The 24,837-nt window shown below is 41.1% G+C and overlaps 2 protein-coding genes across 5 annotated transcripts in view; one reads left to right on the top strand and one right to left on the bottom strand.

The window, feature by feature from the left end:
• The window catches only part of LOC133634226 (circadian locomoter output cycles protein kaput-like), a 69,421-nt gene extending 58,036 nt beyond the window's left edge, over window positions 1-11,385 (bottom strand). For all 4 annotated transcript variants that reach the window (XM_062027331.1, XM_062027332.1, XM_062027330.1 and 1 more), the window contains exon 1: window positions 11,241-11,385. The gene's annotated coding sequence lies outside the window, so the exon portion shown is untranslated. The remainder of the gene's footprint in view (window positions 1-11,240) is intronic.
• Window positions 6,424-23,361, top strand: LOC133633439 (uncharacterized). Its single transcript, XM_062025965.1, has 5 exons — window positions 6,424-6,492; window positions 7,824-7,953; window positions 11,095-11,428; window positions 22,690-22,762; window positions 22,848-23,361. The coding sequence occupies exons 1-5, from the start codon at window positions 6,424-6,426 to the stop codon at window positions 22,893-22,895; spliced, it is 654 nt and encodes a 217-aa protein (XP_061881949.1). The 3' UTR covers window positions 22,896-23,361.
• The last annotated feature ends 1,476 nt before the right edge of the window (window positions 23,362-24,837 follow it).

Below are 24,837 nucleotides of genomic sequence, written 5' to 3'. Positions count from 1 at the left end.
GGTTGTTTACTCAATGTAAAGTGCTTTTTACAAATAAAATCTATTATTATTTTATATATATATATATATATATATATATATATATATATATATATATATATATATATATATATATATATATATATATATATATATATATATATATATATACAGTATATATACATATATATATATGTGTGTGTGTATATACATATATATATATATATATATATATATATATATATATATATATATATATATATATATCTGTGTGTGTGTATATATATATATATATATATATATATATATATATATATACAGTCGTGGTCAAAAGTGTACATACACTTGTAAAGAACATAATGTCATGGCTGTCTTGAGTTTCCAAACATTTCTACAATTCTTATGTTTTTGTGATGTAGTGATTGGAGCACATACTTGTTGCTCACAAAAAAACATTCATGAAGTTTGCTTCTTTTATGACTTTATTATGGCTCTACTGAAAATGTGAGGGTCAAAAGTATACATACAGCAATGTTAATATTTGCTTACATGTCCCTTGGCAAGTTTACCTGCAATAAGGCGCTTATTATAACTCAAGACAGCCATGACATTATGTTATTTACAAGTGTTTGTAAACTTTTGACCACGACTGTATATACAAACCCCAAAAGCAGTGAAGTTGTCACGTTGTGTAAATGGTAAATAAAAAGACAATACAACAAATCCTTTTCAACTTATATTCAATTGAATAGACTGCAAAGACAAGATATTTCATGTTCACACTGGAAAACTTAGTTATTTTTTTCAAACATTAGCTCATTTGGAATTTGATGCCTGCAACATGTTTCAAAAAAGCCGGCACAAGTGGCAAAAAAGAGTGAGAAAGTTGAGGAATGCTCATCAAAGACTTATTTGGAACATCCCACAGGTGAACAGGCTAATTGGGAACAGGTGGGTGCCATGATTGGGTATAAAAGCAGCTTCCATGAAATGCTCAGTCATTCACAAACAAGGACGGGGCGAGGGTCACCACTTTGTCAACAAATGCCTGAGCAAATTGTTGAAGAACAACATTTCTCAAGCAGCTACTGCAAGGAATTTAGGGATTTCACCATCTACACTTCGTAATATCATCAAAAGGTTCAGAGAATCTGGAGAAATCACTGCACGTAAGCCATGATATTACACACCTTGGATCCCTCAGGCGGTATTGCATCAAAAAGCCACATCAGCGTGTAAAGGATATCACCACATGGGCTCAGGAACACTTCAGAAACTCTACTATGCAAAGCCAAAGCCATTTATCAACAACACCCAGAAACGCTTCGCTGGGCCCGAGCTCATCTAAGATGGACTGATACAAAGTGGAAAAGTGTTCTGTGGTCTGACGAGTCCACATTTCAAATTGTTTTTGGAAACTGTGGACGTCGTGTCCTCTGGACCAAAGAGGAAAAGAACCATCCGGATTGTTCTAGGGTGAAAGTGTAAAGGGCAGCATGTGTGATGGTATGGGGGTGTATTAGTGGCCAAGACATGGGTAACTTACACATCTGTGAAGGCACCATTAATGCTGAAAGGTACATACAGCTTTTGGAACAACATATGTTGCCTCCCAAGCAACGTTATCATGGACGCCCCTGCTTATTTCAGCAAGACGATGCCAAGCCACGTGTTACAACAGTGTGGCTTCATAGTAAAAGAGTGCTGGTACTAGACTGGCCTGCCTGTAGTCCAGACATTGAAAATGTGTGAAGGCTAAAATATGAGAAGGGAGACTGTTGAACAACTTAAGCTGTACATCAAGCAAGAATGAGAATTAATTCCACTTCAAAAATGTGTCTCCTCAGTTCCCAAACCTTTACTGAGTGTTGTTAAAAGGAAAGGCCATGTAACACACTGGTAAAAATGCCCCTCTGACAACTTTTTTGCAATATGTTGCTGCCATTAAATTCTAAGATCATGATTATTTGCAAAAAAAAAACAAGTTTCTCAGTGTGAACATGAAATATCTTAGCTTTGCAGTCTATTCAATTGAATATAAGTTGAAAAGGATTTGTTGTATTCTCTTTTTATTTACCATTTACACAACGTGACAACTTCACTGCTTTTGTACATACATAACTTAAAAACATAAATAAATACTTTTAAAAAATACCTTCCTTTATCAAAATGTAAAAATAGAGAAAAGGGCATCATGTAATGACATGATATATATCTGTTGAAAAGCTCGATGGAGATGATGATTTCATTTTCCAGCATGATCCAGCAGTGCCAAAACCAGCAGTAACTGGTGACCATGGCATTACTGTCCTTGATTGGCCTGCCAACTCCCCTGACCTGAACCCCATAGAGAATTTGTGGGGTATTGTGAAGAAGAAGCTGAAAGACACCAGACCCAACAATGCAAATGAGCTAAAGGCCGCCATTGAAGCATCCTGGCATCCATAACACCTCAGCAATGCCACAGGCTGATTGCCTCCATGCCACGCCGCATTGGTGCAGTAATCCGTGCAAAAGGATTCCCAACCAAGTACTAAGTGCGTTAATTGACATTTTCAAATGTTTGATTTTGTTTTGCTGTTATAAATCTTTATTTTTTACTTGGTCTGAGGAAATATTCTAATTTTTTGAGATGGGATTTTTGAGTTTTCTTAAGCTGTATGCCATAATCAGCAATATTAAAATAATAAACGGCTTGCAATATTTAAGTTGATGTGTAATAAATCCAGAATGTATGACATGTTCATGTTTTTAGTTGCATTACAGAAAATAAAAGGACTTTATCACAATATTCTAATTTTCTGAGACAGGCCTGTATAGACACTTACATCATGTATTGCCTTCATTATCACACTTTTATACGGCTTTTACATGTTTGCGTCTCCAGGCAGATTTGCTTTTTGTATTTCTGGTCCAATATGGCTCTTTCAACGTCTTGGGTCGCCGACCCCTGCACATGGCGAATCACTCACAACACTTCTACCACCTGAGCCATACCAACGCTCCAACAATCGTGACCTCGCCTTTTCGGACGATTTAAAGCTGACATACATTGAAAGTTGGAGTGCAACCATCTTAACCAGCCTGTACTGTATGCTGGCTGTACCGTGGGAACCCTGACCTATACTCCAGTACAGTAATCCTCATGGCTAAACTTGTTTTTTACACATACACCCCTTTTGGATTAGTCACACTCCATTCTCTTGTTTAGTTTATATATTTAGTGCTGTGTATTATTATAAATATTGTAATACATATAACAAAATACATAGAACTATACCGCCCCCTTTACGTCTGTGCCGTCACAACTCCCTCCTGTATACATAACAATTTTGATAGTAGGCTAATATAGACACTTACATCATGTATTGCCTTCATTATCACACTTTTATACGGCTTTTACATGTTTGCGTATCCGGGCAGATTTGCTTTTTGTATTTCTGGTCCAATATGGCTCTTTCAACGTCTTGGGTCGCCGACCCCTGCACATGGCAAATCACTCACGACACTTCTACCACCTGAGCCATACCTACGCTCCAACGATCGTGCAGCCGGCGTAAACGACGAGTCAAATCGCCTTTTCGGACGATTTAACGTTGACATACAATGAAAGTTGGAGTGCAACCATCTTAACCAGCCTGTACTGTATGCTGGCTGGACCGTGGGAACCCTGACCTATACTCCAGTACAGTAATCCTCATGGCTAAACTGGTTTTTTACACATACACCCCTTTTGGATTAGTCACACTCCTTTCTCTTGTTTAGTTTATATATTTAGTGCTGTGTATTATTATAAATATTGTAATATATATAACAAAATACATAGAACTATACCGCCCCCTTTACGTCTGTGCCGTCACAACTCCCTCCTGTATACATAACAATTTTGATAGTAGGCTAATATAGACACTTACATCATGTATTGCCTTCATTATCACACTTTTATACGGCTTTTACATGTTTGCATCTCCAGGCAGATTTGCTTTTTGTATTTCTGGTCCAATATGGCTCTTTCAACGTTTTGGGTCGCCGACCCCTGCACATGGCGAATCACTCACGACACTTCTACCACCTGAGCCATACCTACGCTCCAACGATCATGCAGCCGGCGTAAACGATGAGTGACATCGCCTTTTCGGACGATTTAAAGCTGACATACATTGAAAGTTGGAGTGCAACCATCTTAACCAGCCTGTACTGTATGCTGGCTGGACCGTGGGAACCCTGACCTATACTCCAGTACAGTAATCCTCATGGCTAAACTTGTTTTTTACTTCATCGTGCCATTCTGCCCACTTTACATCGACAGTATGTAAGGATGGTGCGCGTTAAAGCCAGCGACTGGCTGGAAAGGAGGAGAATAAAGCACGAGCATATGTGCCACAGGCATGGTGTTCCTGGGATTAAAGGCCTCACCTTTTCTCCTCCAAACATATTGCTGGGTATTGTGGCCAAACAGCTCCATTTTTGTTACATCTGACCACAGAACTTTCCTCAGAAGGTCTTATCTTTGTCCATGTGATGTCAGATGAAACAAAAATGGAGCTATTTGGCCACAATACCCAGCAATATGTTTGGAGGAGAGAAGGTGAGGCCTCTAATCCCAGGAACACCATACCTACCGTCTAGCATGATGGTGGTAGTATTATGCTCTGGGCCTGTTTTGCTGCCAATGGAACTGCTGCTTTACAGAGAATAAAAGGGACAATGAAAAAGGAGGATTAGCTCCAAATTCTTCAGGACAAGCTAAAATCATCAGCCCGGAGGTTGGGTCTTGGGCGCAGTTGGGTGTTCCAACAGGACAATGACCCCAAACACACCTCAAAAGTGGCAAAAGAATGGCTAAATCAGGCTCGAATGAAGGTTTTAGAATGGCCTTCCCAAAGTCCTGACTTAAACGTGTGGACAATGCTGAAGAAACAAGTCCATGTCAGAAAACCAACACATTTAACTGAACTGCACTAATTTTGTGGTCAAAAATTCAACCAGAAGCTTGCCACCTGAGCCATACCAACGCTCCCAACGATCGTGCAGCCGGCGTAAACGACGAGTGAAGTCGCCTTTTCGGACGATTTAAAGCTGACATACATTGAAAGTTGGAGTGCAACCATCTTAACCAGCCTGTACTGTATGCTGGCTGGACCGTGGGAACCCTGACCTATACTCCAGTACAGTAATCCTCATGGCTAAACTTGTTTTTTACACATACACCCCTTTTGGATTAGTCACACACCATTCTCTTGTTTAGTTTATATATTTAGTGCTGTGTATTATTATAAATATTGTAATATATATAACAAAATACATAGAACTATACCGCCCCCTTTACGTCTGTGCCGTCACAACTCCCTCCTGTATACATAACAATTTTGATAGTAGGCTAATATAGACACTTACATCATGCATTGCCTTCATTATCACACTTTTATACGGCTTTTACATGTTTGCGTCTCCAGGCAGATTTGCTTTTTGTATTTCTGGTCCAATATGGCTCTTTCAACGTCTTGGGTTGCCGACCTCTGCACATGGCGAATCACAGTAATCCTCTTGGCTACACTTGTTTTTTACACATACACCCCTTTTGGATTAGTCACACTCCATTCTCTTGTTTAGTTTATATATTTAGTGTTGTGTATTATTATAAATATTGTAATATATATAACAAAATACATAGAACTATACCGCCCCCTTTACGTCTGTGCCGTCACAACTCCCTCCTGTATACATAACAATTTTGATAGTAGGCTAATATAGACACTTACATCATGTGTTGCCTTCATTATCACACTTTTATACGGCTTTTACATGTTTGCGTCTCCAGGCAGATTTGCTTTTTGTATTTCTGGTCCAATATGGCTCTTTCAACGTCTTGGGTCGCCGACCCCTGCACATGGCGAATCACTCACAACACTTCTACCACCTGAGCCATACCTACGCTCCAACGATCATGCAGCCAGCGTAAACGACGAGTGACATCGCCTTTTCGGACGATTTAAAGCGGACATACATTGAAAGTTGGAGTGCAACCATCTTAACCAGCCTGTACTGTATGCTGGCTGTACCGTGGGAACCCTGACCTATACTCCAGTACAGTAATCCTCATGGCTAAACTTGTTTTTTACACATACACCCCTTTTGGATTAGTCACACTCCATTCTCTTGTTTAGTTTATATATTTAGTGCTGTGTATTATTATAAATATTGTAATATATATAACAAAATACATAGAACTATACCGCCCCCTTTACGTCTGTGCCGTCACAACTCCCTCCTGTATACATAACAATTGTGATAGTAGGCTAATGTAGACACTTACATCACGTGTTGCCTTCATTATCACACTTTTATACGGCTTTTACATGTTTGCGTCTCCAGGCAGATTTGCTTTTTGTATTTCTGGTCCAATATGGCTTTTTCAACGTCTTGGGTCGCCGACCCCTGCACATGGCGAATCACTCACAACACTTCTACCACCTGAGCCATACCTACGCTCCCAACGATCATGCAGCCAGCGTAAACGACGAGTGACATCGCCTTTTCGGACGATTTAAAGCTGACATACATTGAAAGTTGGAGTGCAACCATCTTAACCAGCCTGTACTGTATGCTGGCTGGACCGTGGGAACCCTGACCTATACTCCAGTACAGTAATCCTCATGGCTAAACTTGTTTTTTTCCTCTTCATCGTGCCATTCTGCCCACTTTACATCGACAGTATATAAGGATGGTCCGCGTTAAAGCCAGCGACTGGCTGGAAAGGAGGAGAATAAAGCACGAGCATATGTGCCACAGGCATGGTGTTCCTGGGATTAAAGGCCTCACCTTTTCTCCTCCAAACATATTGCTGGGTATTGTGGCCAAACAGCTCCATTTTTATTACATCTGACCACAGAACTTTCCTCAGAAGGTCTTATCTTTGTCCATGCGATGTCAGATGTAACAAAAATGGAGCTGTTTGGCCACAATACCCAGCAATATGTTTGGAGGAGAGAAGGTGAGGCCTCTAATCCCAGGAACACCATACCTACCGTCTAGCATGATGGTGGTAGTATTATGCTCTGGGCCTGTTTTGCTGCCAATGGAAATGGTGCTTTAAATAGGACAATGAAAAAGGAGGATTAGCTCCAAATTCTTCAGGACAAGCTAAAATCATCAGCCCGGAGGTTGGGTCTTGGGCGCAGTTGGGTGTTCCAACAGGACAATGACCCCAAACACACCTCAAAAGGAATGGCTAAATCAGGCCCGAATAAAGGTTTTAGAATGGCCTTCCCAAAGTCCTGACTTAAACGTGTGGACAATGCTGAAGAAACAAGTCCATGTCAGAAAACCAACACATTTAGCTGAACTGCACCGATTTTGTGGTCAAAAATTCAACCAGAAGCTTGCCACCTGAGCCATACCAACGCTCCCAACGATCGTGCAGCCGGCGTAAATGACGAGTGACATCGCCTTTTCGGCGATTTAAAGCTGTCATACTTTGAAAGTTGGAGTGCAACCATCTTAACCAGCCTGTACTGTATGCTGGCTGTACCGTGGGAACCCTGACCTATACTCCAGTGCAGTAATCCTCATGGCTAAACTTGTTTTTTACACATACACCCCTTTTGGATTAGTCACACTCCATTCTCTTGTTTAGTTTATATATTTAGTGCTGTGTATTATTATAAATATTGTAATATATATAACAAAATACATAGAACTATACCGCCCCCTTTACGTCTGTGCCGTCACAACTCCCTCCTGTATACATAACAATTTTGATAGTAGGCTAATATAGACACTTACATCACGTATTGCCTTCATTATCACACTTTTATACGGCTTTTACATGTTTGCGTCTCCAGGCAGATTTGCTTTTTGTATTTCTGGTCCAATATGGCTCTTTCAACGTCTTGGGTCGCCGACCCCTGCACATGGCGAATCACCCACAACACTTCTACCACCTGAGCCATACCTACGCTCCAACGATGGAGCGTAGGTATGATGTGAGCGAATCACTCACAACACTTCTACCACCTGAGCCATACCTACGCTCCAACGATCATGCAGCCGGCGTAAACGACGAGTGACATCGCCTTTTCGGACGATTTAAAGCTGACATACATTGAAAGTTGGAGTGCAACCATCTTAACCAGCCTGTACTGTATGCTGGCTGGACCGTGGGAACCCTGACCTATACTCCAGTACAGTAATCCTCATGGCTAAACTTGTTTTTTACTTCATCGTGCCATTCTGCCCACTTTACATCGACAGTATATAAGGATGGTCCGCGTTAAAGCCAGCGACTGGCTGGAAAGGAGGAGAATAAAGCACGAGCATATGTGCCACAGGCATGGTGTTCCTGGGATTAAAGGCCTCACCTTCTCTCCTCCAAACATATTGCTGGGTGTTGTGGCCAAACAGCTCCATTTTTGTTACATCTGACCACAGAACTTTCCTCAGAAGGTCTTATCTTTGTCCATGTGATGTCAGATGAAACAAAAATGGAGCTATTTGGCCACAATACTCAGCAATATGTTTGGAGGAGAGAAGGTGAGGCCTCTAATCCCAGGAACACCATACCTACCGTCTAGCATGATGGTGGTAGTATTATGCTCTGGGCCTGTTTTGCTGCCAATGGAACTGCTGCTTTACAGAGAATAAAAGGGACAATGAAAAAGGAGGATTACCTCCAAATTCTTCAGGACAAGCTAAAATCATCAGCCCGGAGGTTGGGTCTTGGGCGCAGTTGGGTGTTCCAACAGGACAATGACCCCAAACACACCTCAAAAGTGGCAAAAGAATGGCTAAATCAGGCTCGAATGAAGGTTTTAGAATGGCCTTCCCAAAGTCCTGACTTAAACGTGTGGACAATGCTGAAGAAACAAGTCCATGTCAGAAAACCAACACATTTAACTGAACTGCACTGATTTTGTGGTCAAAAATTCAACCAGAAGCTTGCCACCTGAGCCATACCAACGCTCCCAACGATCGTGCAGCCGGCGTAAATGACGAGTCAAATCGCCTTTTCGGACGATTTAACGTTGACATACAATGAAAGTTGGAGTGCTACCATCTTAACCAGCCTGTACTGTATGCTGGCTGGACCGTGGGAACCCTGACCTATACTCCAGTACAGTAATCCTCATGGCTAACTTGTTTTTTACACATACACCCCTTTTGGATTAGTCACACTCCATTCTCTTGTTTAGTTTATATATTTAGTGCTGTGTATTATTATAAATATTGTAATATATATAACAAAATACATAGAACTATACCGCCCCCTTTACGTCTGTGCCGTCACAACTCCCTCCTGTATACATAACAATTTTGATAGTAGGCTAATATAGACACTTACATCATGTATTGCCTTCATTATCACACTTTTATACGGCTTTTACATGCTTGCGTCTCCAGGCAGATTTGCTTTTTGTATTTCTGGTCCAATATGGCTCTTTCAACGTCTTGGGTCGCCGACCCCTGCACATGGCGAATCACTCACGACACTTCTACCGCCTGAGCCATACCAACGCTCCAACGATCATGCAGCCGGCGTAAACGACGAGTGACATCGCCTTTTCGGACGATTTAAAGCTGACATACATTGAAAGTTGGAGTGCAACCATCTTAACCAGCCTGTACTGTATGCTGGCTGGACCGTGGGAACCCTGACCTATACTCCAGGACAGTAATCCTCATGGCTAAGCTTGTTTTTTTCCTCTTCATCGTGCCATTCTGCCCACTTTACATCGACAGTATATAAGGATGGTCCGCGTTAAAGCCAGCGACTGGTTGGAAAGGAGGAGAATAAAGCACGAGCATATGTGCCACAGGCATGGTGTTCCTGGGATTAAAGGCCTCACCTTTTCTCCTCCAAACATATTGCTGGGTATTGTGGCCAAACAGCTCCATTTTTGTTTCATCGGACCACAGAACTTTCCTCAGAAGGTTACATCTTTGTCCATGTGATGTCAGATGAAACAAAAATGGAGCTGTTTGGCCACAATACCCAGCAATATGTTTGGAGGAGAGAAGGTGAGGCCTCTAATCCCAGGAACACCATACCAACAGTCAAGCATGGTGGTGGTAGTATTATGCTCTGGGCCTGTTTTGCTGCCAATGGAACTGGTGCTTTACAGAGAGTAAATGGGACAATGAAAAAGGAGGATTAGCTCCAAATTCTTCAGGACAAGCTAAAATCATCAGCCCGGAGGTTGGGTCTTGGGCGCAGTTGGGTGTTCCAACAGCACAATGACCCCAAACACACGTCAAAAGTGGTAAAGGAATGGCTAAATCAGGCTCGAATGAAGGTTTTAGAATGGCCTTCCCAAAGTCCTGACTTAAACGTGTGGACAATGCTGAAGAAACAAGTCCATGTCAGAAAACCAACACATTTAGCTGAACTGCACCGATTTTGTGGTCAAAAATTCAACCAGAAGCTTGCCACCTGAGCCATACCAACGCTCCCAACGATCGTGCAGCCGGCGTAAACGACGAGTCAAATCGCCTTTTCGGACGATTTAACGTTGACATACATTGAAAGTTGGAGTGCAACCATCTTAACCAGCCTGTACTGTATGCTGGCTGGACCGTGGGAACCCTGACCTATACTCCAGTACAGTAATCCTCATGGCTAAGCTTGTTTTTTTCCTCTTCATCGTGCCATTCTGCCCACTTTACATCGACAGTATGTAAGGATGGTGCGCGTAAAAGGAGGAGAATAAAGCATGTGTGCCACAGGTGTTGGTTATACAACCGGGTAGAGAGCAACCCACATAGCTAGCATAGCATGCTAACTAAGCTTGCTAGCCAAAATTGACTATTTAGCGCACTGACGTCTTCCTTCTTCGCGCCTTTTTTCATTACGTGCGACAAATAGTGTGTATGTTGGGGGGGGGGGGTGAATAATTTAAATGTATTAAACTGGCGTCGAGCCCCCTGGGCTGGCTGTCACGCCACAAATGAGTCCCGTCAAAAACAACACTTTGTGATGGAAAAAAAGGCGCCGCGTAACGGCGTGAATTAACATCCAGGCGTAATAATGGCGTTGTTTTGTTTTTTTTTAAACATTTTACGCGGCGGATGTAAAAAGCGGGCGCGCGTGCACGCCCCGCACACACAACACGGGGCCAGGCAGCCGGACGCGCGCGCGCGGAGGAGAATGTGGGTCACTGGGCCTTGTCGCCCTCCAGCGTGCGGAAACACTCCGCGAGCCGCGGACTACAAAATACAACAACAACCAAGAAGAAGAAGGTGGGGGAAAAAAGGAGCAGCCTCACCTCGCCGAGTCCTTCGCCCTCGCTTGTGGTGCGGCTCGCTCGGTCGTGGCGTCGCATGGAGCGCGGAGGAGGCGGCGGCGGCGGCGGCGGCGGCCAGGAGGACTCCGGCTCGGGGAGGAAAACAGGAGGCCTACTTCATATTACGACGTACAGTCATGCGCAATGGAGACAGTAGGGCGCACTATTTGGCAAGTACTGTACACAAAAACGAGCCCAGGAGAAGACCAGCTGACCTGGGATCAGCACACTTTTTTATTCCCAACAACTGAACGTGCCAATATGTGCAATATCGCGCAATGCAACAATTAATGAAATATCGCGCGACAAATGTTTCGTAAATTTTTTTTTTTTAAAAAGACATAAAGAAGCGACATCTCCTGTTTACAGTATTTTATTATGATATGGGCATGTGCCCGTGCTAAGACGGAGGGGTTTCCCCCCTCTTAATCGACATCCAATCACCACCTGTGCAGGTGGTGACGTCACAGTATAGAGGTTCCCTCACTTTATTGTCACGCTACTTGACTTTTAGCACTGGCGACCTGGGTGACGTCACCAAGTGGAAGCCTGCCTCCTGCCCGGTGCAGTTTTTTTCTCACTAAAAGAGGTGCGGGTCTGGTCCGGTCCATGACACAGCTTTACTGACACTATAAAATGTACATAGTGCCATCAAAAACAAGTAGTTGATCAATAATCAGTAATACTACTAGTTAAAAGGGAACTGCACTTTTTTTAAATTTTTAATTCCTATCATTCACAATCCTTATCCAAGTCTAGAAAACATGCATTTTTTCCCCTTATTTGTGTATTCTAAATCGTAAATAAGCATTAGCAAAAGTCAGCTAACAATGGAGTCAATAGGAGTCGATCTATTTCGCCTCTAAAGCCCTCTAAGAACATCCAAACACCTCCATCAGCATTTCATATACAGGCTGTAAGTATTTATGTTATTTAGTGACATTCTTAATAACATGTAATATATACATGATGTAAGTATATATGTAGTATCTAGTAACATTCATAATAACATGTAATATATACATGATGTATGTATATATAGTATGTAGTAACATTCATAATAACATGTAATATATACATGATGTAAGTATATATGTCAAGTAGTAACATTCATAATAACATGTAATATATATATATATATGAAGTAAGTATATATGTAGTATCTAGTAACATTCATAATAACATGTAATATATACATGATGTATGTATATATAGTATGTAGTAACATTCATAATAACATGTAATATATACATGATGTAAGTATATATGTCAAGTAGTAACATTCATAATAACATGTAATATATACATGATGTAAGTATATATGTAGTATCTAGTAACATTCATAATAACATGTAATATATACATGATGTAAGTATATATGTCAAGTAGTAACATTCATAATAACATGTAATATATATATATGATGTAAGTATATATGTAGTATCTAGTAACATTCATAATAACATGTAATATATACTTAATGTAAGTATATATAGTATGTAGTAACATTCATAATAACTAGAGATGTCTATGAACACTTTTCCACTTCGTATCAGTCCATCTTAGATGAGCTCAGGCCCAGCGAAGCCGACGGCGTTTCTGGGTGTTGTTGATAAACGGTTTTTGCACTTGCACTTGCACTTACAGCTGTAGCGACCAACTGTAGTTACTGACAGTGGGTTTCTGAAGTGTTCCTGAGCCCATGTGATGATATCCTTTACACACTGATGTGGCTTGTTGATGCAGTACAGCCTGAGGGATGGAAGGTCACGGGCTTAGCTGCTTACGTGCAGTGATTTCTCCACATTCTCTGAACCCTTTGATGATATTACGGAGCGTAGATGGTGAAATCCCTAAATTCCTTGCAATAGCTGCTTGAGAAAGGTTTTTCTTAAACTGTTCAACAATTTGCTCAGGCATTTGTTGACAAAGTGGTGACCCTCGCCCATCAGGATTGTTATTGATGATACACCAATAGATTATGTTCAACAAAATTCATTCTTAGGAGTGGTAATAGATGAAAATATATCATGGAAGCCTCATATAAGTTACTTGAGGACAAAGGTTGCTAAATGTGTTGGAATGATGAGGAGATCATGTCATTTATTGAACACCAATGCTCTGCTGTTATTGTACCATTCATTTATTATGTCGTATTTAAATTATTGTGTTGAAGTCTGGGGAAATTGTTATAAATCCCATCTACAGCCTTTAGTCACTCTGCAGAAAAAGGCCATTAGGATTGTGTCCAATGTTCGGCAGAGTAACCGTGTCACACTCTACCATACCAGTAGGTGGCAGCCGGTATCTAATTGCTTTGTAGATGTCGGGAACATGTCGTGTGAGACGACGAGGGTTTGTCATCGTATCTAATGCTTAGACCAAAAATAAACAAAAGGTTATGGAGAACGAAACTAAAACCGAACTGGCTACAAAGTAAACAAAAACAGAATGCTGGACGACAGCAAAGACTTACTGTGGAGCAGAGAAGGCGTCCACAAAGTACATGCGAACATGACATGACAACCAACAATGTCCCCTCAAAGAAGGATAAAAACAACTGAAATATTCTTGATTGCTAAATTCAAAGCAGATGCAGGGAATAGCGCTCAAAGGAAGACATGAAACGGCTACAGGAAGACACCAACAGAACAGGAAAAGCCACCAAAATAGGAGCGCAAGACTAGAACTACCGCATTTCCTTGAATTGCCGCCGGGAATATAGTATTCGCCTGCCTAGAATTACAGCCGGGTCAAACTAGTTTCCCAAAATAATTAGCTCATGCTTGGCACTTCCGCCGGGTCAAATATGAGTCATTAAATGACTCCCGCCTCTTGGTGGTAGAGGGTGCTAGTGATCCTTCTTGTGACTACCAGTACTGCAGAAGACCGGTGCTGCAGAAGAAGACAACAAGCAGCAAGCGCGAGTAGCGATTGTTTGCTTGCACTTTTACCAAATAAAACAGTTTTCTAAACTGGACTTTCAATCGAAGCAGGAGGTAATAATTAAAGGAATATCTCCAGAGACTTTTAAAACTGAAGAAAGATAAGGAAGACTGCCTTTGATCAGAAGCAGCTGCACATGGACATCATTTATAAGTAAAGGTAAGACCATAATAACGTTTTTTTTATTAAATGTGCTTTTCATGATAAGGTAAGCGCCAGAGTGAGAAGAGGTTTTAAAATAATTAGCGCATGCTTGCCCATCCCGCATGCTTTTGGTAAGCGCAGGAGTGAGAAGAGGTTTTAAATTAATTGGCGCCCCGGCGGCTATTCAAGGAAATACGGTAAATGAAACTGCTACAGGAAAATACCCAAGAAAGAGAAAAAAACACCGAAATAGGAGCGCAAGACAAGAACTGAAACACGACACACAGGAAAACAGCAAAAAAGTCCAAATAAGTCAGAGTGTGATGTGACAGGTGGTGACAGTACACCTACTTTGAGACAAGAGCTATAGTAATGCATGCTTGGTTATGCTTTAAAGTCATACCCAACAATTGCGACAACAGGTTTCATTTTTGTATAATTTCTGCTGGTGGTGTGCCTCCGGATTTTTTCAATGAAAAAAATGTGCCTTGGCTCAAAAAAGGTTGAAAAACACTGCACTACAGACATCATTCAAATCCACTATTCGTGGAGTTAAAGCAACTTCAACTGCACGATGTGATCAAATTTAAAACTGCTCAAATTATGTTTAGGGCATCCCAAAACTCTCTACCGTCCAATATACAGAACCTATTCCAGGATAGAGATGCTCACCGTAGGTACAGTCTAAGAGGAAACAACAAATTATATTTGCCTACATTTAGAACAACTTTAAAGTCAATGTGCATTTCAGTGCGTGGAGTCAGTCTGTGGAACAACTTAGGGGAAGAGTTAAAAACGTGTTCTAACATGATTCAATTTAAAAGACTGTTTAAAAAAGAAGTACTGAAGAAGTACGAGGAGGAAAGAGAGTGATGCCCTCAGCACAGAGCCATGGGAGAGAGGTGTATGGTCAGAGAGTGTTTGGGCCTGTGTGTGTGGGTGTGTGTGTGTGTGTGTGGGTGTGTGTGTGTGTGTGTGTGTGTGTGTGTGTGTGTGTGTGTGGGTGTGTGTGTGGGTGTGTGTGTGTGTGTGTGTGTGTGTGTGTGTGTGTGTGTGTGTGTGTGTGTGTGTGTGTGTGTGTGTGTGTGTGTGTGTGTGTGTGTGTGCACTTGTCTCACCATCCTTGTGTGGACATACACTTGATAAACCACCTTTCTGTGAGGATCTTTTAACTTGTGAGGACATTTGCCTGGTCCTCACAACTACAAAAGTAAAAAAAAATTTTTACTTTGTGTGTTTTGCATTCTGAAGTGAGGTTGCAACTAGGGATGTCCGATAAATGCTTTAAAATGTAACATAGGAAATTATCGGTATCGTTTTTTTAATTATCGGTATCGTTTTTTTGTTGTTGTTGTTGTTTTGTTTTGTTTTGTTTTTATTAAATCAACATAAAAAACACAAGATACACATACAATTATTGCACCAACCCAAAAAAACTCCCTCCCACATTTACACTCATTCACACAAAAGGGTTGTATCTTTTTTGTTATTAATATTCTGGTTCCTACATTATATATCAATATATATCAATAAAGTCTGCAAGGGATACAGTCCGTAAGCACACATGATTGTGCGTGCTGCTGCTCCACTAATAGTACTAACCTTTAACAGTTATTTTACTAATTTTCATTCATTACTAGTTTCTATGTAACTGTTTTTATATTGTTGTACTTTCTTTTTTATTCAATAATTTTTTTTAAATTTATTTATCTTATTTTATTAATTTTTTTAAAAAGTACCTTATCTTCATCATACCTGGTTGTCCAAATTAGGCATAATAATGTGTTAATTCCACGACTGCATATATCGGTTGATATCGGTATCGGTTGATATCGGTATCGGTTGATATCGGTATCTGTAATTAAAGAGTTGGACAATATCGGAATATCGGATATCGGCAAAAAGCCATTATCGGACATCCCTAATAATAATGTGTTAATTCCACGACTGCATATATCGGTTGATATCGGTATCGGTAATTAAAGAGTTGGACAATATCGGAATATCGGATATCGGCAAAAAGCCATTATCGGACATCCCTAATAATAATGTGTTAATTCCACGACTGCATATATCGGTTGATATCGGTATCGGTAATTAAAGAGTTGGACAATATCGGAATATCGGATATCGGCAAAAAGCCATTATCGGACATCCCTGATAATAATGTGTTAATTCCACGACTGCATATATCGGTTGATATCGGTATCGGTTGATATCGGTATCGGTAATTAAAGAGTTGTACAATATCGGAATATCGGATATCGGCAAAAAGCCATTATCGGACATCCCTAATAATAATGTGTTAATTCCACGACTGCATATATCGGTTGATATCGGTTGATATCGGTATCGGTAATTAAAGAGTTGGACAATATCGGAATATCGGATATCGGCAAAAAGCCATTATCGGACATCCCTAATAATAATGTGTTAATTCCACGACTGCATATATCGGTTGATATCGGTATCGGTTGATATCGGTATCGGTAATTAAAGAGTTGGACAATATCGGAATATCGGCAAAAAGCCATTATCGGACATCCCTAATAATAATGTGTTAATTCCACGACTGCATATATCGGTTGATATCGGTATCGGTTGATATCGGTATCGGTAATTAAAGAGTTGGACAATATCGGAATATTGGATATCGGCAAAAAGCCATTATCTGACATCCCTAGTTGCAACTCTCTACTCCCATCTAGGGCTAGATGTATATTTTTTCATCATTCTAGCTATAGTGGAAAGGGGGGCCCTCACAACCCACTAACCAAACGTGGGTCCACACAAAGTAGGCAAGACATGTATGTGTGTGTGTGTGTGTGTGTGTGTGTGTGTGTGTGTGTGTGTGTGTGTGTGTGTGTGTGTGTGTGTGTGTGTGTTGTGTCTCGTCTTGTCTCGTCTCAAAGTAACAGTGGTACTATTGTATTGTTAGTGTACAGGAGCTTTTCTTGTTTTTGTTTGTATAGTATTGTTCTTGTATTATATTGTTTATGTTAAATGTGGAATGAGTGAGAGGGGTTGGGATATTATAAGCATCTGCTTCATCCAACCCCTTTTCAAGCCTTGCATAAATGTCTCTGCCAAAATGTAAAAAAAATAAATGTTTTGTTGTACTGTGCAGGTTTGAAATAAATACTTCAATTTAATTCAAATCCTTGTTTGTGAATGACTGAGCATTTCATGGAATCTACTTTTATACCCAATCATGGCACCCACCTGTTCCCAATTTGCCGGTTCACCTGTGGGATGTTCCAAATAAGTGTTTGATGAGCATTCCTCAACTTTATCAGTATTTATTGCCACCTTTCCCAACTTCTTTGTCACGTGTTGCTGGCGTCAAATTCTAAAGTAAATGATTATTTGCAACAAAAAAAATCAGTTTATGAGTTTGAACATCAAATATGTTGTCTTTGTAGCATATTCAACTGAATATGGCTTGAAAATGATTTGCAAATCATTGTATTCCGTTTATATTTACATCTAACACCATTTCCCAACTCATGGAAACAGGGTTTGTAAGTAAATGAATAAATGGCATTAACTGATTATTATTTTTTAATTGACACTAATGAACAAAAACATAGATTAGTGAGAATAATGGTATACTCGCAATAAATAAAATATAAAATAACAGAATAAAAATGAAGAACCTAAGAAGAGTTTACTATGATCAAAAAGGTGAGCTTTTTTTTTAAAAAATACCAACAGTCTTTGCAGTTCATGCACAGTTGGGGCCATATATAGTTGGAACTTAAAATCATTGCATTTTGCTTTTAAACAGGAATAAAGTTAGCTGGGCAGGTTTTTTCTCTTTTTGTTGGCACAAACTTCTGCACCTCCCTGAGGTCTATAGTGGCACCTGGAGGCCACTGCATTATTACTGTATGCATAGTACAGTGCTCCACTCATCTATTAGATCAATTACACTGTAAGCTAAACACGCAGGAACATATTAAATAATGCAATCATCCGCCCGCGTCCTCTGGAGGTATGCAGCACACTTAAGAAGCATGAGGCAACAATAAAAGTTACAATAATACTCTTTATTTTAATGACTTTGAGTAATAATGAAAGGCAGTGGTTCTCAAAATGCTTTCACCACTCAAAAAACACTTGGCTCTCCATAATGACCCACATTAAAATACAGTAGCGTAGTGGGCCTAAGTATTCATTAAAAGCACGGGAGAGGTTCTATTAATTAGTAACATTTTTCCCATTGTACATTTTGACTAAATAAAACACTCTACTTTAAAAAAGTGATTCTTTGGTTTTCACATTTCAAATAGAGCAGGCGTACAACCATTCTCCTTAAACTTTACATCAGTGCTTCTCATTTATTTTGTTTTATTTTATACATCCGTACAAACCCCTCTATAAGTTGCTGCCACCTCGCTGAAGACTTGTGTATTGTTGTCTCACAAATTTCTGGTGCGATACACTGGCGAAGGTTAAACTTCTTTCGAGTCTCTTTCTCTCCAATGCTAAATCCTGGACGTATAAATGTGTATATTGACAAAATAATTATTTTCTATTCTCTATCATGTTAATAAGTCCACTACACCGCTGCTTCGACCACTTGTAAACAACAGAGGTTCAAGCTACGAGCTACATCGCTAACGTAATATATAACTAACTGGTCCATTGCCAAACACAGTAGGCACTGATCCAATTAAAACTAGTTTTTAGGAAAATCATTCTTTATTTTGCCGAAGGACGGTGACATTGTTGTTTTACATTAGAAGGCTAAACAAGCTACACAACAAATCGAGCGAACATTGCTGAAAATCATTCTTTATTTTGCCGGAGGACGGTGACGTTGTCTTACATTAGAAGGCTAAGCAAGCTATACGACAAATCGACCTAACATTGCTGAAAATCATTCTTTATTTTGCCGGAGGACGGTAACGTTGTTGTCTTACATTAGAAGGCTAAGCAAGCTACACAAAAAATCGAGCGAACATTGCTGAAAATCATTCTTTTTTTTGCCGGAGGACGGTGACGTTGTTGTTTTACATTAGAAGGCTAAGCCAGCTACACAACAAATCGAGCGAACATTGCTGAAAATCATTCTTTATTTTGCCGGAGGATGGTGACGTTGTTGTCTTACATTAGAAGGCTAAGCAAGCTACACAACAAATCGAGCGAACATTGCTGAAAATCATTCTTTTTTTTGCCGGAGGACGGTGACGTTGTTGTTTTACATTAGAAGGCTAAGCCAGCTACACAACAAATCGAGCGAACATTGCTAAAAAGTTATTCTTTATTTTGCCGGAGGATGGTGACGTTGTTGTCTTACTTTAGAAGACTAAGCAAGCTATACGACAAATCGAGCTAACATTGCTGAAAATCATTCTTTATTTTGCCGGTGGACGGTGACGTTGTTGTTTTACATTAGAAGGCTAAGCAAGCTACACAACAAATTGAACAAACATTGCTGAAAATTATTCCTTATTTTGCCGGAGGATGGTGACGTTGTTGTCTTACATTAGAAGGCTAAGCAACTATACGACAAATCGAGCTAACATTGCTGAAAATCATTCTTTATTTTGCCAGTGGACGGTGACGTTGTTGTCTTACATTAGAAGGCTAAGCAAGCTACACAACAAATTGAACAAACATTGCTGAAAATTATTCCTTATTTTGCCGGAGGATGGTGACGTTGTTGTCTTACATTAGAAGGCTAAGCAAGCTACACAACAAATCGAGCGAACATTGCTGAAAATCATTCTTTATTTTGCCGGAGGACGGTGACGTTGTTGTTTTACATTAGAAGGCTAAGCCAGCTACACAACAAATCAAGCAAACATTGCTGAAAATTATTCTTTATTTTGCCGGAGGATGGTGACGTTGTTGTCTTACATTAGAAGGCTAAGCAAGCTATACGACAAATCGAGCTAACATTGCTGAAAATCATTCTTTATTTTGCCAGTGGACGGTGACGTTGTTGTCTTACATTAGAAGGCTAAGCAAGCTACACAACAAATTGAGCTAATATTCCTGACATATTATTCACAAATTTCTAACCCACTTTTGTTAATAACCGTTTAATTTTCTCCTCTATTGCCGTTAACAGTAGGCACCGACTCCGCCATTAAAAGTAGTTTGGGTGTGAACTGCCTTGTTTGTAAAGACAATTTTAATAAAAAGATTTGCAATTATTATTATTTTTTAATCCATCTTTATTTTGCCGAAAACAGTGATGCTATTGTCACAGTAGAAGGCTAAGCCAGCTACACAACAGGTCAAGCTAAACATTGCTAATGTATCATTCACACATTTCTAACCTACTGGTATTATTTACCGTTCCATTGTTTCCTCCATGGCCATAAATAGTTGGCATCATTAAAAGTAGTGTTTTAGAACATTTTGTGAAGGTTTGTGGGTGAAGCAGGACTCTTTGCACACACTTGGAGCGACTTCTTTACGGTTGAACTTTGGGTGTGAACTGCCTTGTTGGTAAATACAATTCAATTAAAAGGATTTGTAAAAAATGTTTTTTGAAAAATCCATCTTTATATTGCCCAAAACAGTGATGCTATTGTCACAGTAGAAGGCTAAGCTATCTACACAACAAGTCGAGCTGAACATTGCTAATGTATCATTCACACATTTCTAACCTACTGGTATTACTTACCGTTCCATTGTCTTTTCCATGGCCATAAATAGTTGGCATCGAGCCCGCCATTAAAAGTAGTGTTTTAGAACATTTTGTGGGTAAAGCAGGACTCTTGGCACATACTTGGAGCGACTTCTTTACGGTTAAACTTTGGGTGTGAACTGCCTTGTTGGTAAAGAAAATTCAAATACAATTTTTTGTATTTTTTTAATCCATCTTTGTATTGCCAAAAACAGTGATGCTGTTGTCACAGTAGAAGGCTAAGCTATCTACACAACAAGTCGAGCTAAACATTGCTAATGTATCATTCACACATTTTAAACTTACTGGTATTACTTACCATTCCATTGTCTCCTTCATGGCCATAAATAGTTGGCATCGAGCCCGTCATTAAACAAAGTTTTTCAGAAAATTTTGTGAAGGTTTGTGGGTGAAGCAGGACTCTTTGTTAAAAGTTAAAAGTAAGGCACTTTTTACTTCCGATGAGGCTGAAAGTTAGTGTAGTGACTTGTGCTGTTAAATAACATTTCTTTCATTGGGTTTCATCGTGGACATGATGTAGTGGCACAGCCGGTTTTACATAAATTAAAAATGGCTGACTCGTGCAAGCACGTTTGGGTAAATGTCTACCATATATGGATAATCTGCTGACGTCACATAGGGCAGCGACGGGAATTCCAAACGGACCATTTGGAGGAAGTATGAATGAAGGAAAGATTGTTCTATAAATATCTCCACCATGCCTCCAATGGTTTTAATCGAAAAAAACGGTTCTTCTTCAGAATTGGTTCCCAGTGTATCAACTCCTTGGAACGGCTTGCCATTTTTTTCAAATGATTCCCTTAACAATTTGTGCGGGCGGGAATGACGTCATTACGCAACGTGCATTGTGACGAATGTCACCGAGCAGTGACTAAGTTTGTAGTCGAAAGCTTGCTACCATTTCACACAGTGCTCCTGATTTTCGGTAGGTTAACGTTCAATTGTAGTCAGAGAAAAGTTGCATGTTTTCCCGCAAACATATTTAATATGATACAGATGGAACTCAAAAATGTACACTATGGTGTAAAAGTTCAACGACATCAACTTCAAATGTGAAACTAACCCGTGATATTAACTCATTACATACAAAGTGAGATATGTCAAGACTTTATTTGTTATCATTTTGTTATCACCATGTCTTACAGTTTTTGAAACCTTGATCATTTCTGAGATTTTTCAATAGGGCTTGAAAGTGTGACGTGAAATCGCACTGCATCATGGGCCTTACTGCTTCGTAATAGCATCTTTACATTTGGTTTGGTACATTTGTGCAAGTTTTGTTCTTTTCTTTAGCAAATTCAAAACATGGCGCGAATCGTTATCATGATCGCTTCAGGAAAAAAAATGGATTTGGTGAGATTTGTTTAATTTCCAGCGTGAAAGCAAAGCCAAAGAAGTCGTGTTATTGAGTAATAAAGAGAGAATAAATAGCCTGGCTAGCAGCCGTGAGACCATCAAACATGACTTTTAACCATCACCTGGAACATGTTGGTGTGTCCACGGCATTTTCACACTGCTAAGAAGAATGAGTTATTCATTATTTCCTTATTTAAAGGAGCCATGTGTAATAATGCCATGTCAAGTCATCATTAAATGATATGTCAAAAGGCATTTCTTTTCCAGAAACCTCTGAATTTGTAAACAAACTATTATTCCTGTCTCCTTTCACCCCACCAGGTTCCCGCGTGTGTCCCAATGTTGTCTGCCTCCAGTAAATAAGAAGAGTGACAGGGTGAATTGCTACTCATGTGTAAGTAGGATAACCCTCCTGCGTAATTGATGAGATTCCACACGTGTCTCCTTCCTGCCTGTATCCGCTCATCTTTCCATCTCAGAGGCAAAAAGCCTCTCAAACCAAAAAGCAGGAGGAGCAGCGAGGATAATAAAAGCACTCAGCGACCCGTCTGTCTTCTCACAAATGTGACAAATCCCATGGAGCCACAAATCACATCAGTTCTGCCGGATTTCCAAGGTCCACGCGGGCTCATGTTTCCTGGCCAAGTGCAGCCGTGGCCGCCCCTCACCATGATGCTTCCAGCTCACCTTTTAGCGCTGCACGCCGCACCTGTGCTCACCCCGCAGGGGTAATGGAGGACGCACGCAGAGTGCTGTGGGACATCCGTTTCCCACGCAAGTAGCGTTTAATCACGGACAAACATCGGGCACGGTGCCGTATCGTGTCGTAAACGTCGATACGGGAGTGAGTGGAGGGGAGACAGGGAGACCGAAGGGAGGAACCCTGGCGGAGTGCCAGTGAGCAAGGCATGGGACTTTGTGCAACCATTCCTAGCAGGGTCAAATCTACACCTGAATTATGTGCCTTTATATCCCAGGAGGGCCTACATAGTGTATTGGTACAGGTACCAAAATATACTTCAATCATTTAGGACCTGATGGAGGTCTGCAGCTATGGGTGGAGTGGGCATCATTTAGGACCTGATGGAGGTCTGCAGCTATGGGTGGAGTGGGCATCATTTAGGACCTGATGGAGGTCTGCAGCTATGGGTGGAGTGGGCATCATTTAGGACCTGATGGAGGTCTGCAGCTATGGGTGGAGTGGGCATCATTTAGGACCTGATGGAGGTCTGCAGCTATGGGTGGAGTGGGCATCATTTAGGACCTGATGGAGGTCTGCAGCTATGAGTGGAGTGGGCATCATTTAGGACCTGATGGAGGTCTGCAGCTATGGGTGGAGTGGGCATCATTTAGGACCTGATGGAGGTCTGCAGCTATGGGTGGAGTGGGCATCATTTAGGACCTGATGGAGGTCTGCAGCTATGGGTGGAGTGGGCATCATTTAGGACCTGATGGAGGTCTGCAGCTATGGGTGGAGTGGGCATCATTTAGGACCTGATGGAGGTCTGCAGCTATGGGTGGAGTGGGCATCATTTAGGACCTGATGGAGGTCTGCAGCTATGGGTGGAGTGGGCATCATTTAGGACCTGATGGAGGTCTGCAGCTATGGGTGGAGTGGGCATCATTTAGGACCTGATGGAGGTCTGCAGCTATGGGTGGAGTGGGCATCATTTAGGACCTGATGGAGGTCTGCAGCTATGGGTGGAGTGGGCATCATTTAGGACCTGATGGAGGTCTGCAGCTATGGGTGGAGTGGGCATCATTTAGGACCTGATGGAGGTCTGCAGCTATGAGTGGAGTGGGCATCATTTAGGACCTGATGGAGGTCTGCAGCTATGGGTGGAGTGGGCATCATTTAGGACCTGATGGAGGTCTGCAGCTATGGGTGGAGTGGGCATCATTTAGGACCTGATGGAGGTCTGCAGCTATGGGTGGAGTGGGCATCATTTAGGACCTGATGGAGGTCTGCAGCTATGGGTGGAGTGGGCATCATTTAGGACCTGATGGAGGTCTGCAGCTATGGGTGGAGTGGGCATCATTTAGGACCTGATGGAGGTCTGCAGCTATGGGTGGAGTGGGCATCATTTAGGACCTGATGGAGGTCTGCAGCTATGGGTGGAGTGGGCATCATTTAGGACCTGATGGAGGTCTGCAGCTATGGGTGGAGTGGGCATCATTTAGGACCTGATGGAGGTCTGCAGCTATGGGTGGAGTGGGCATCATTTAGGACCTGATGGAGGTCTGCAGCTATGGGTGGAGTGGGCATCATTTAGGACCTGATGGAGGTCTGCAGCTATGAGTGGAGTGGGCATCATTTAGGACCTGATGGAGGTCTGCAGCTATGGGTGGAGTGGGCATCATTTAGGACCTGATGGAGGTCTGCAGCTATGGGTGGAGTGGGCATCATTTAGGACCTGATGGAGGTCTGCAGCTATGGGTGGAGTGGGCATCATTTAGGACCTGATGGAG

Source organism: Entelurus aequoreus, linkage group LG18 (genome assembly GCF_033978785.1).
Source record: "Entelurus aequoreus isolate RoL-2023_Sb linkage group LG18, RoL_Eaeq_v1.1, whole genome shotgun sequence".
Lineage (NCBI taxonomy): Eukaryota > Metazoa > Chordata > Actinopteri > Syngnathiformes > Syngnathidae > Entelurus > Entelurus aequoreus.
The sequence above is the reverse complement of the archived record's forward strand: the minus strand, read 5'-3'. Positions and strand labels throughout refer to the sequence as shown.

What these genes read in the sequence shown, in the direction of transcription:
- LOC133633439 (XM_062025965.1), top strand. Translation starts at nt 6,424, where the DNA reads ATGGCGAATCACTCACAACACTTCTACCACCTGAGCCATACCTACGCT. An exon ending in ACAGTAGGGCGCACTATTTG is followed by an intron (nt 11,429 to 22,689) that starts GCAAGTACTGTA and finishes TCACCCCACCAG; the next exon opens with GTTCCCGCGTGTGTCCCAAT. An exon ending in GGGTGAATTGCTACTCATGT is followed by an intron (nt 22,763 to 22,847) that starts GTAAGTAGGATA and finishes TTTCCATCTCAG; the next exon opens with AGGCAAAAAGCCTCTCAAAC.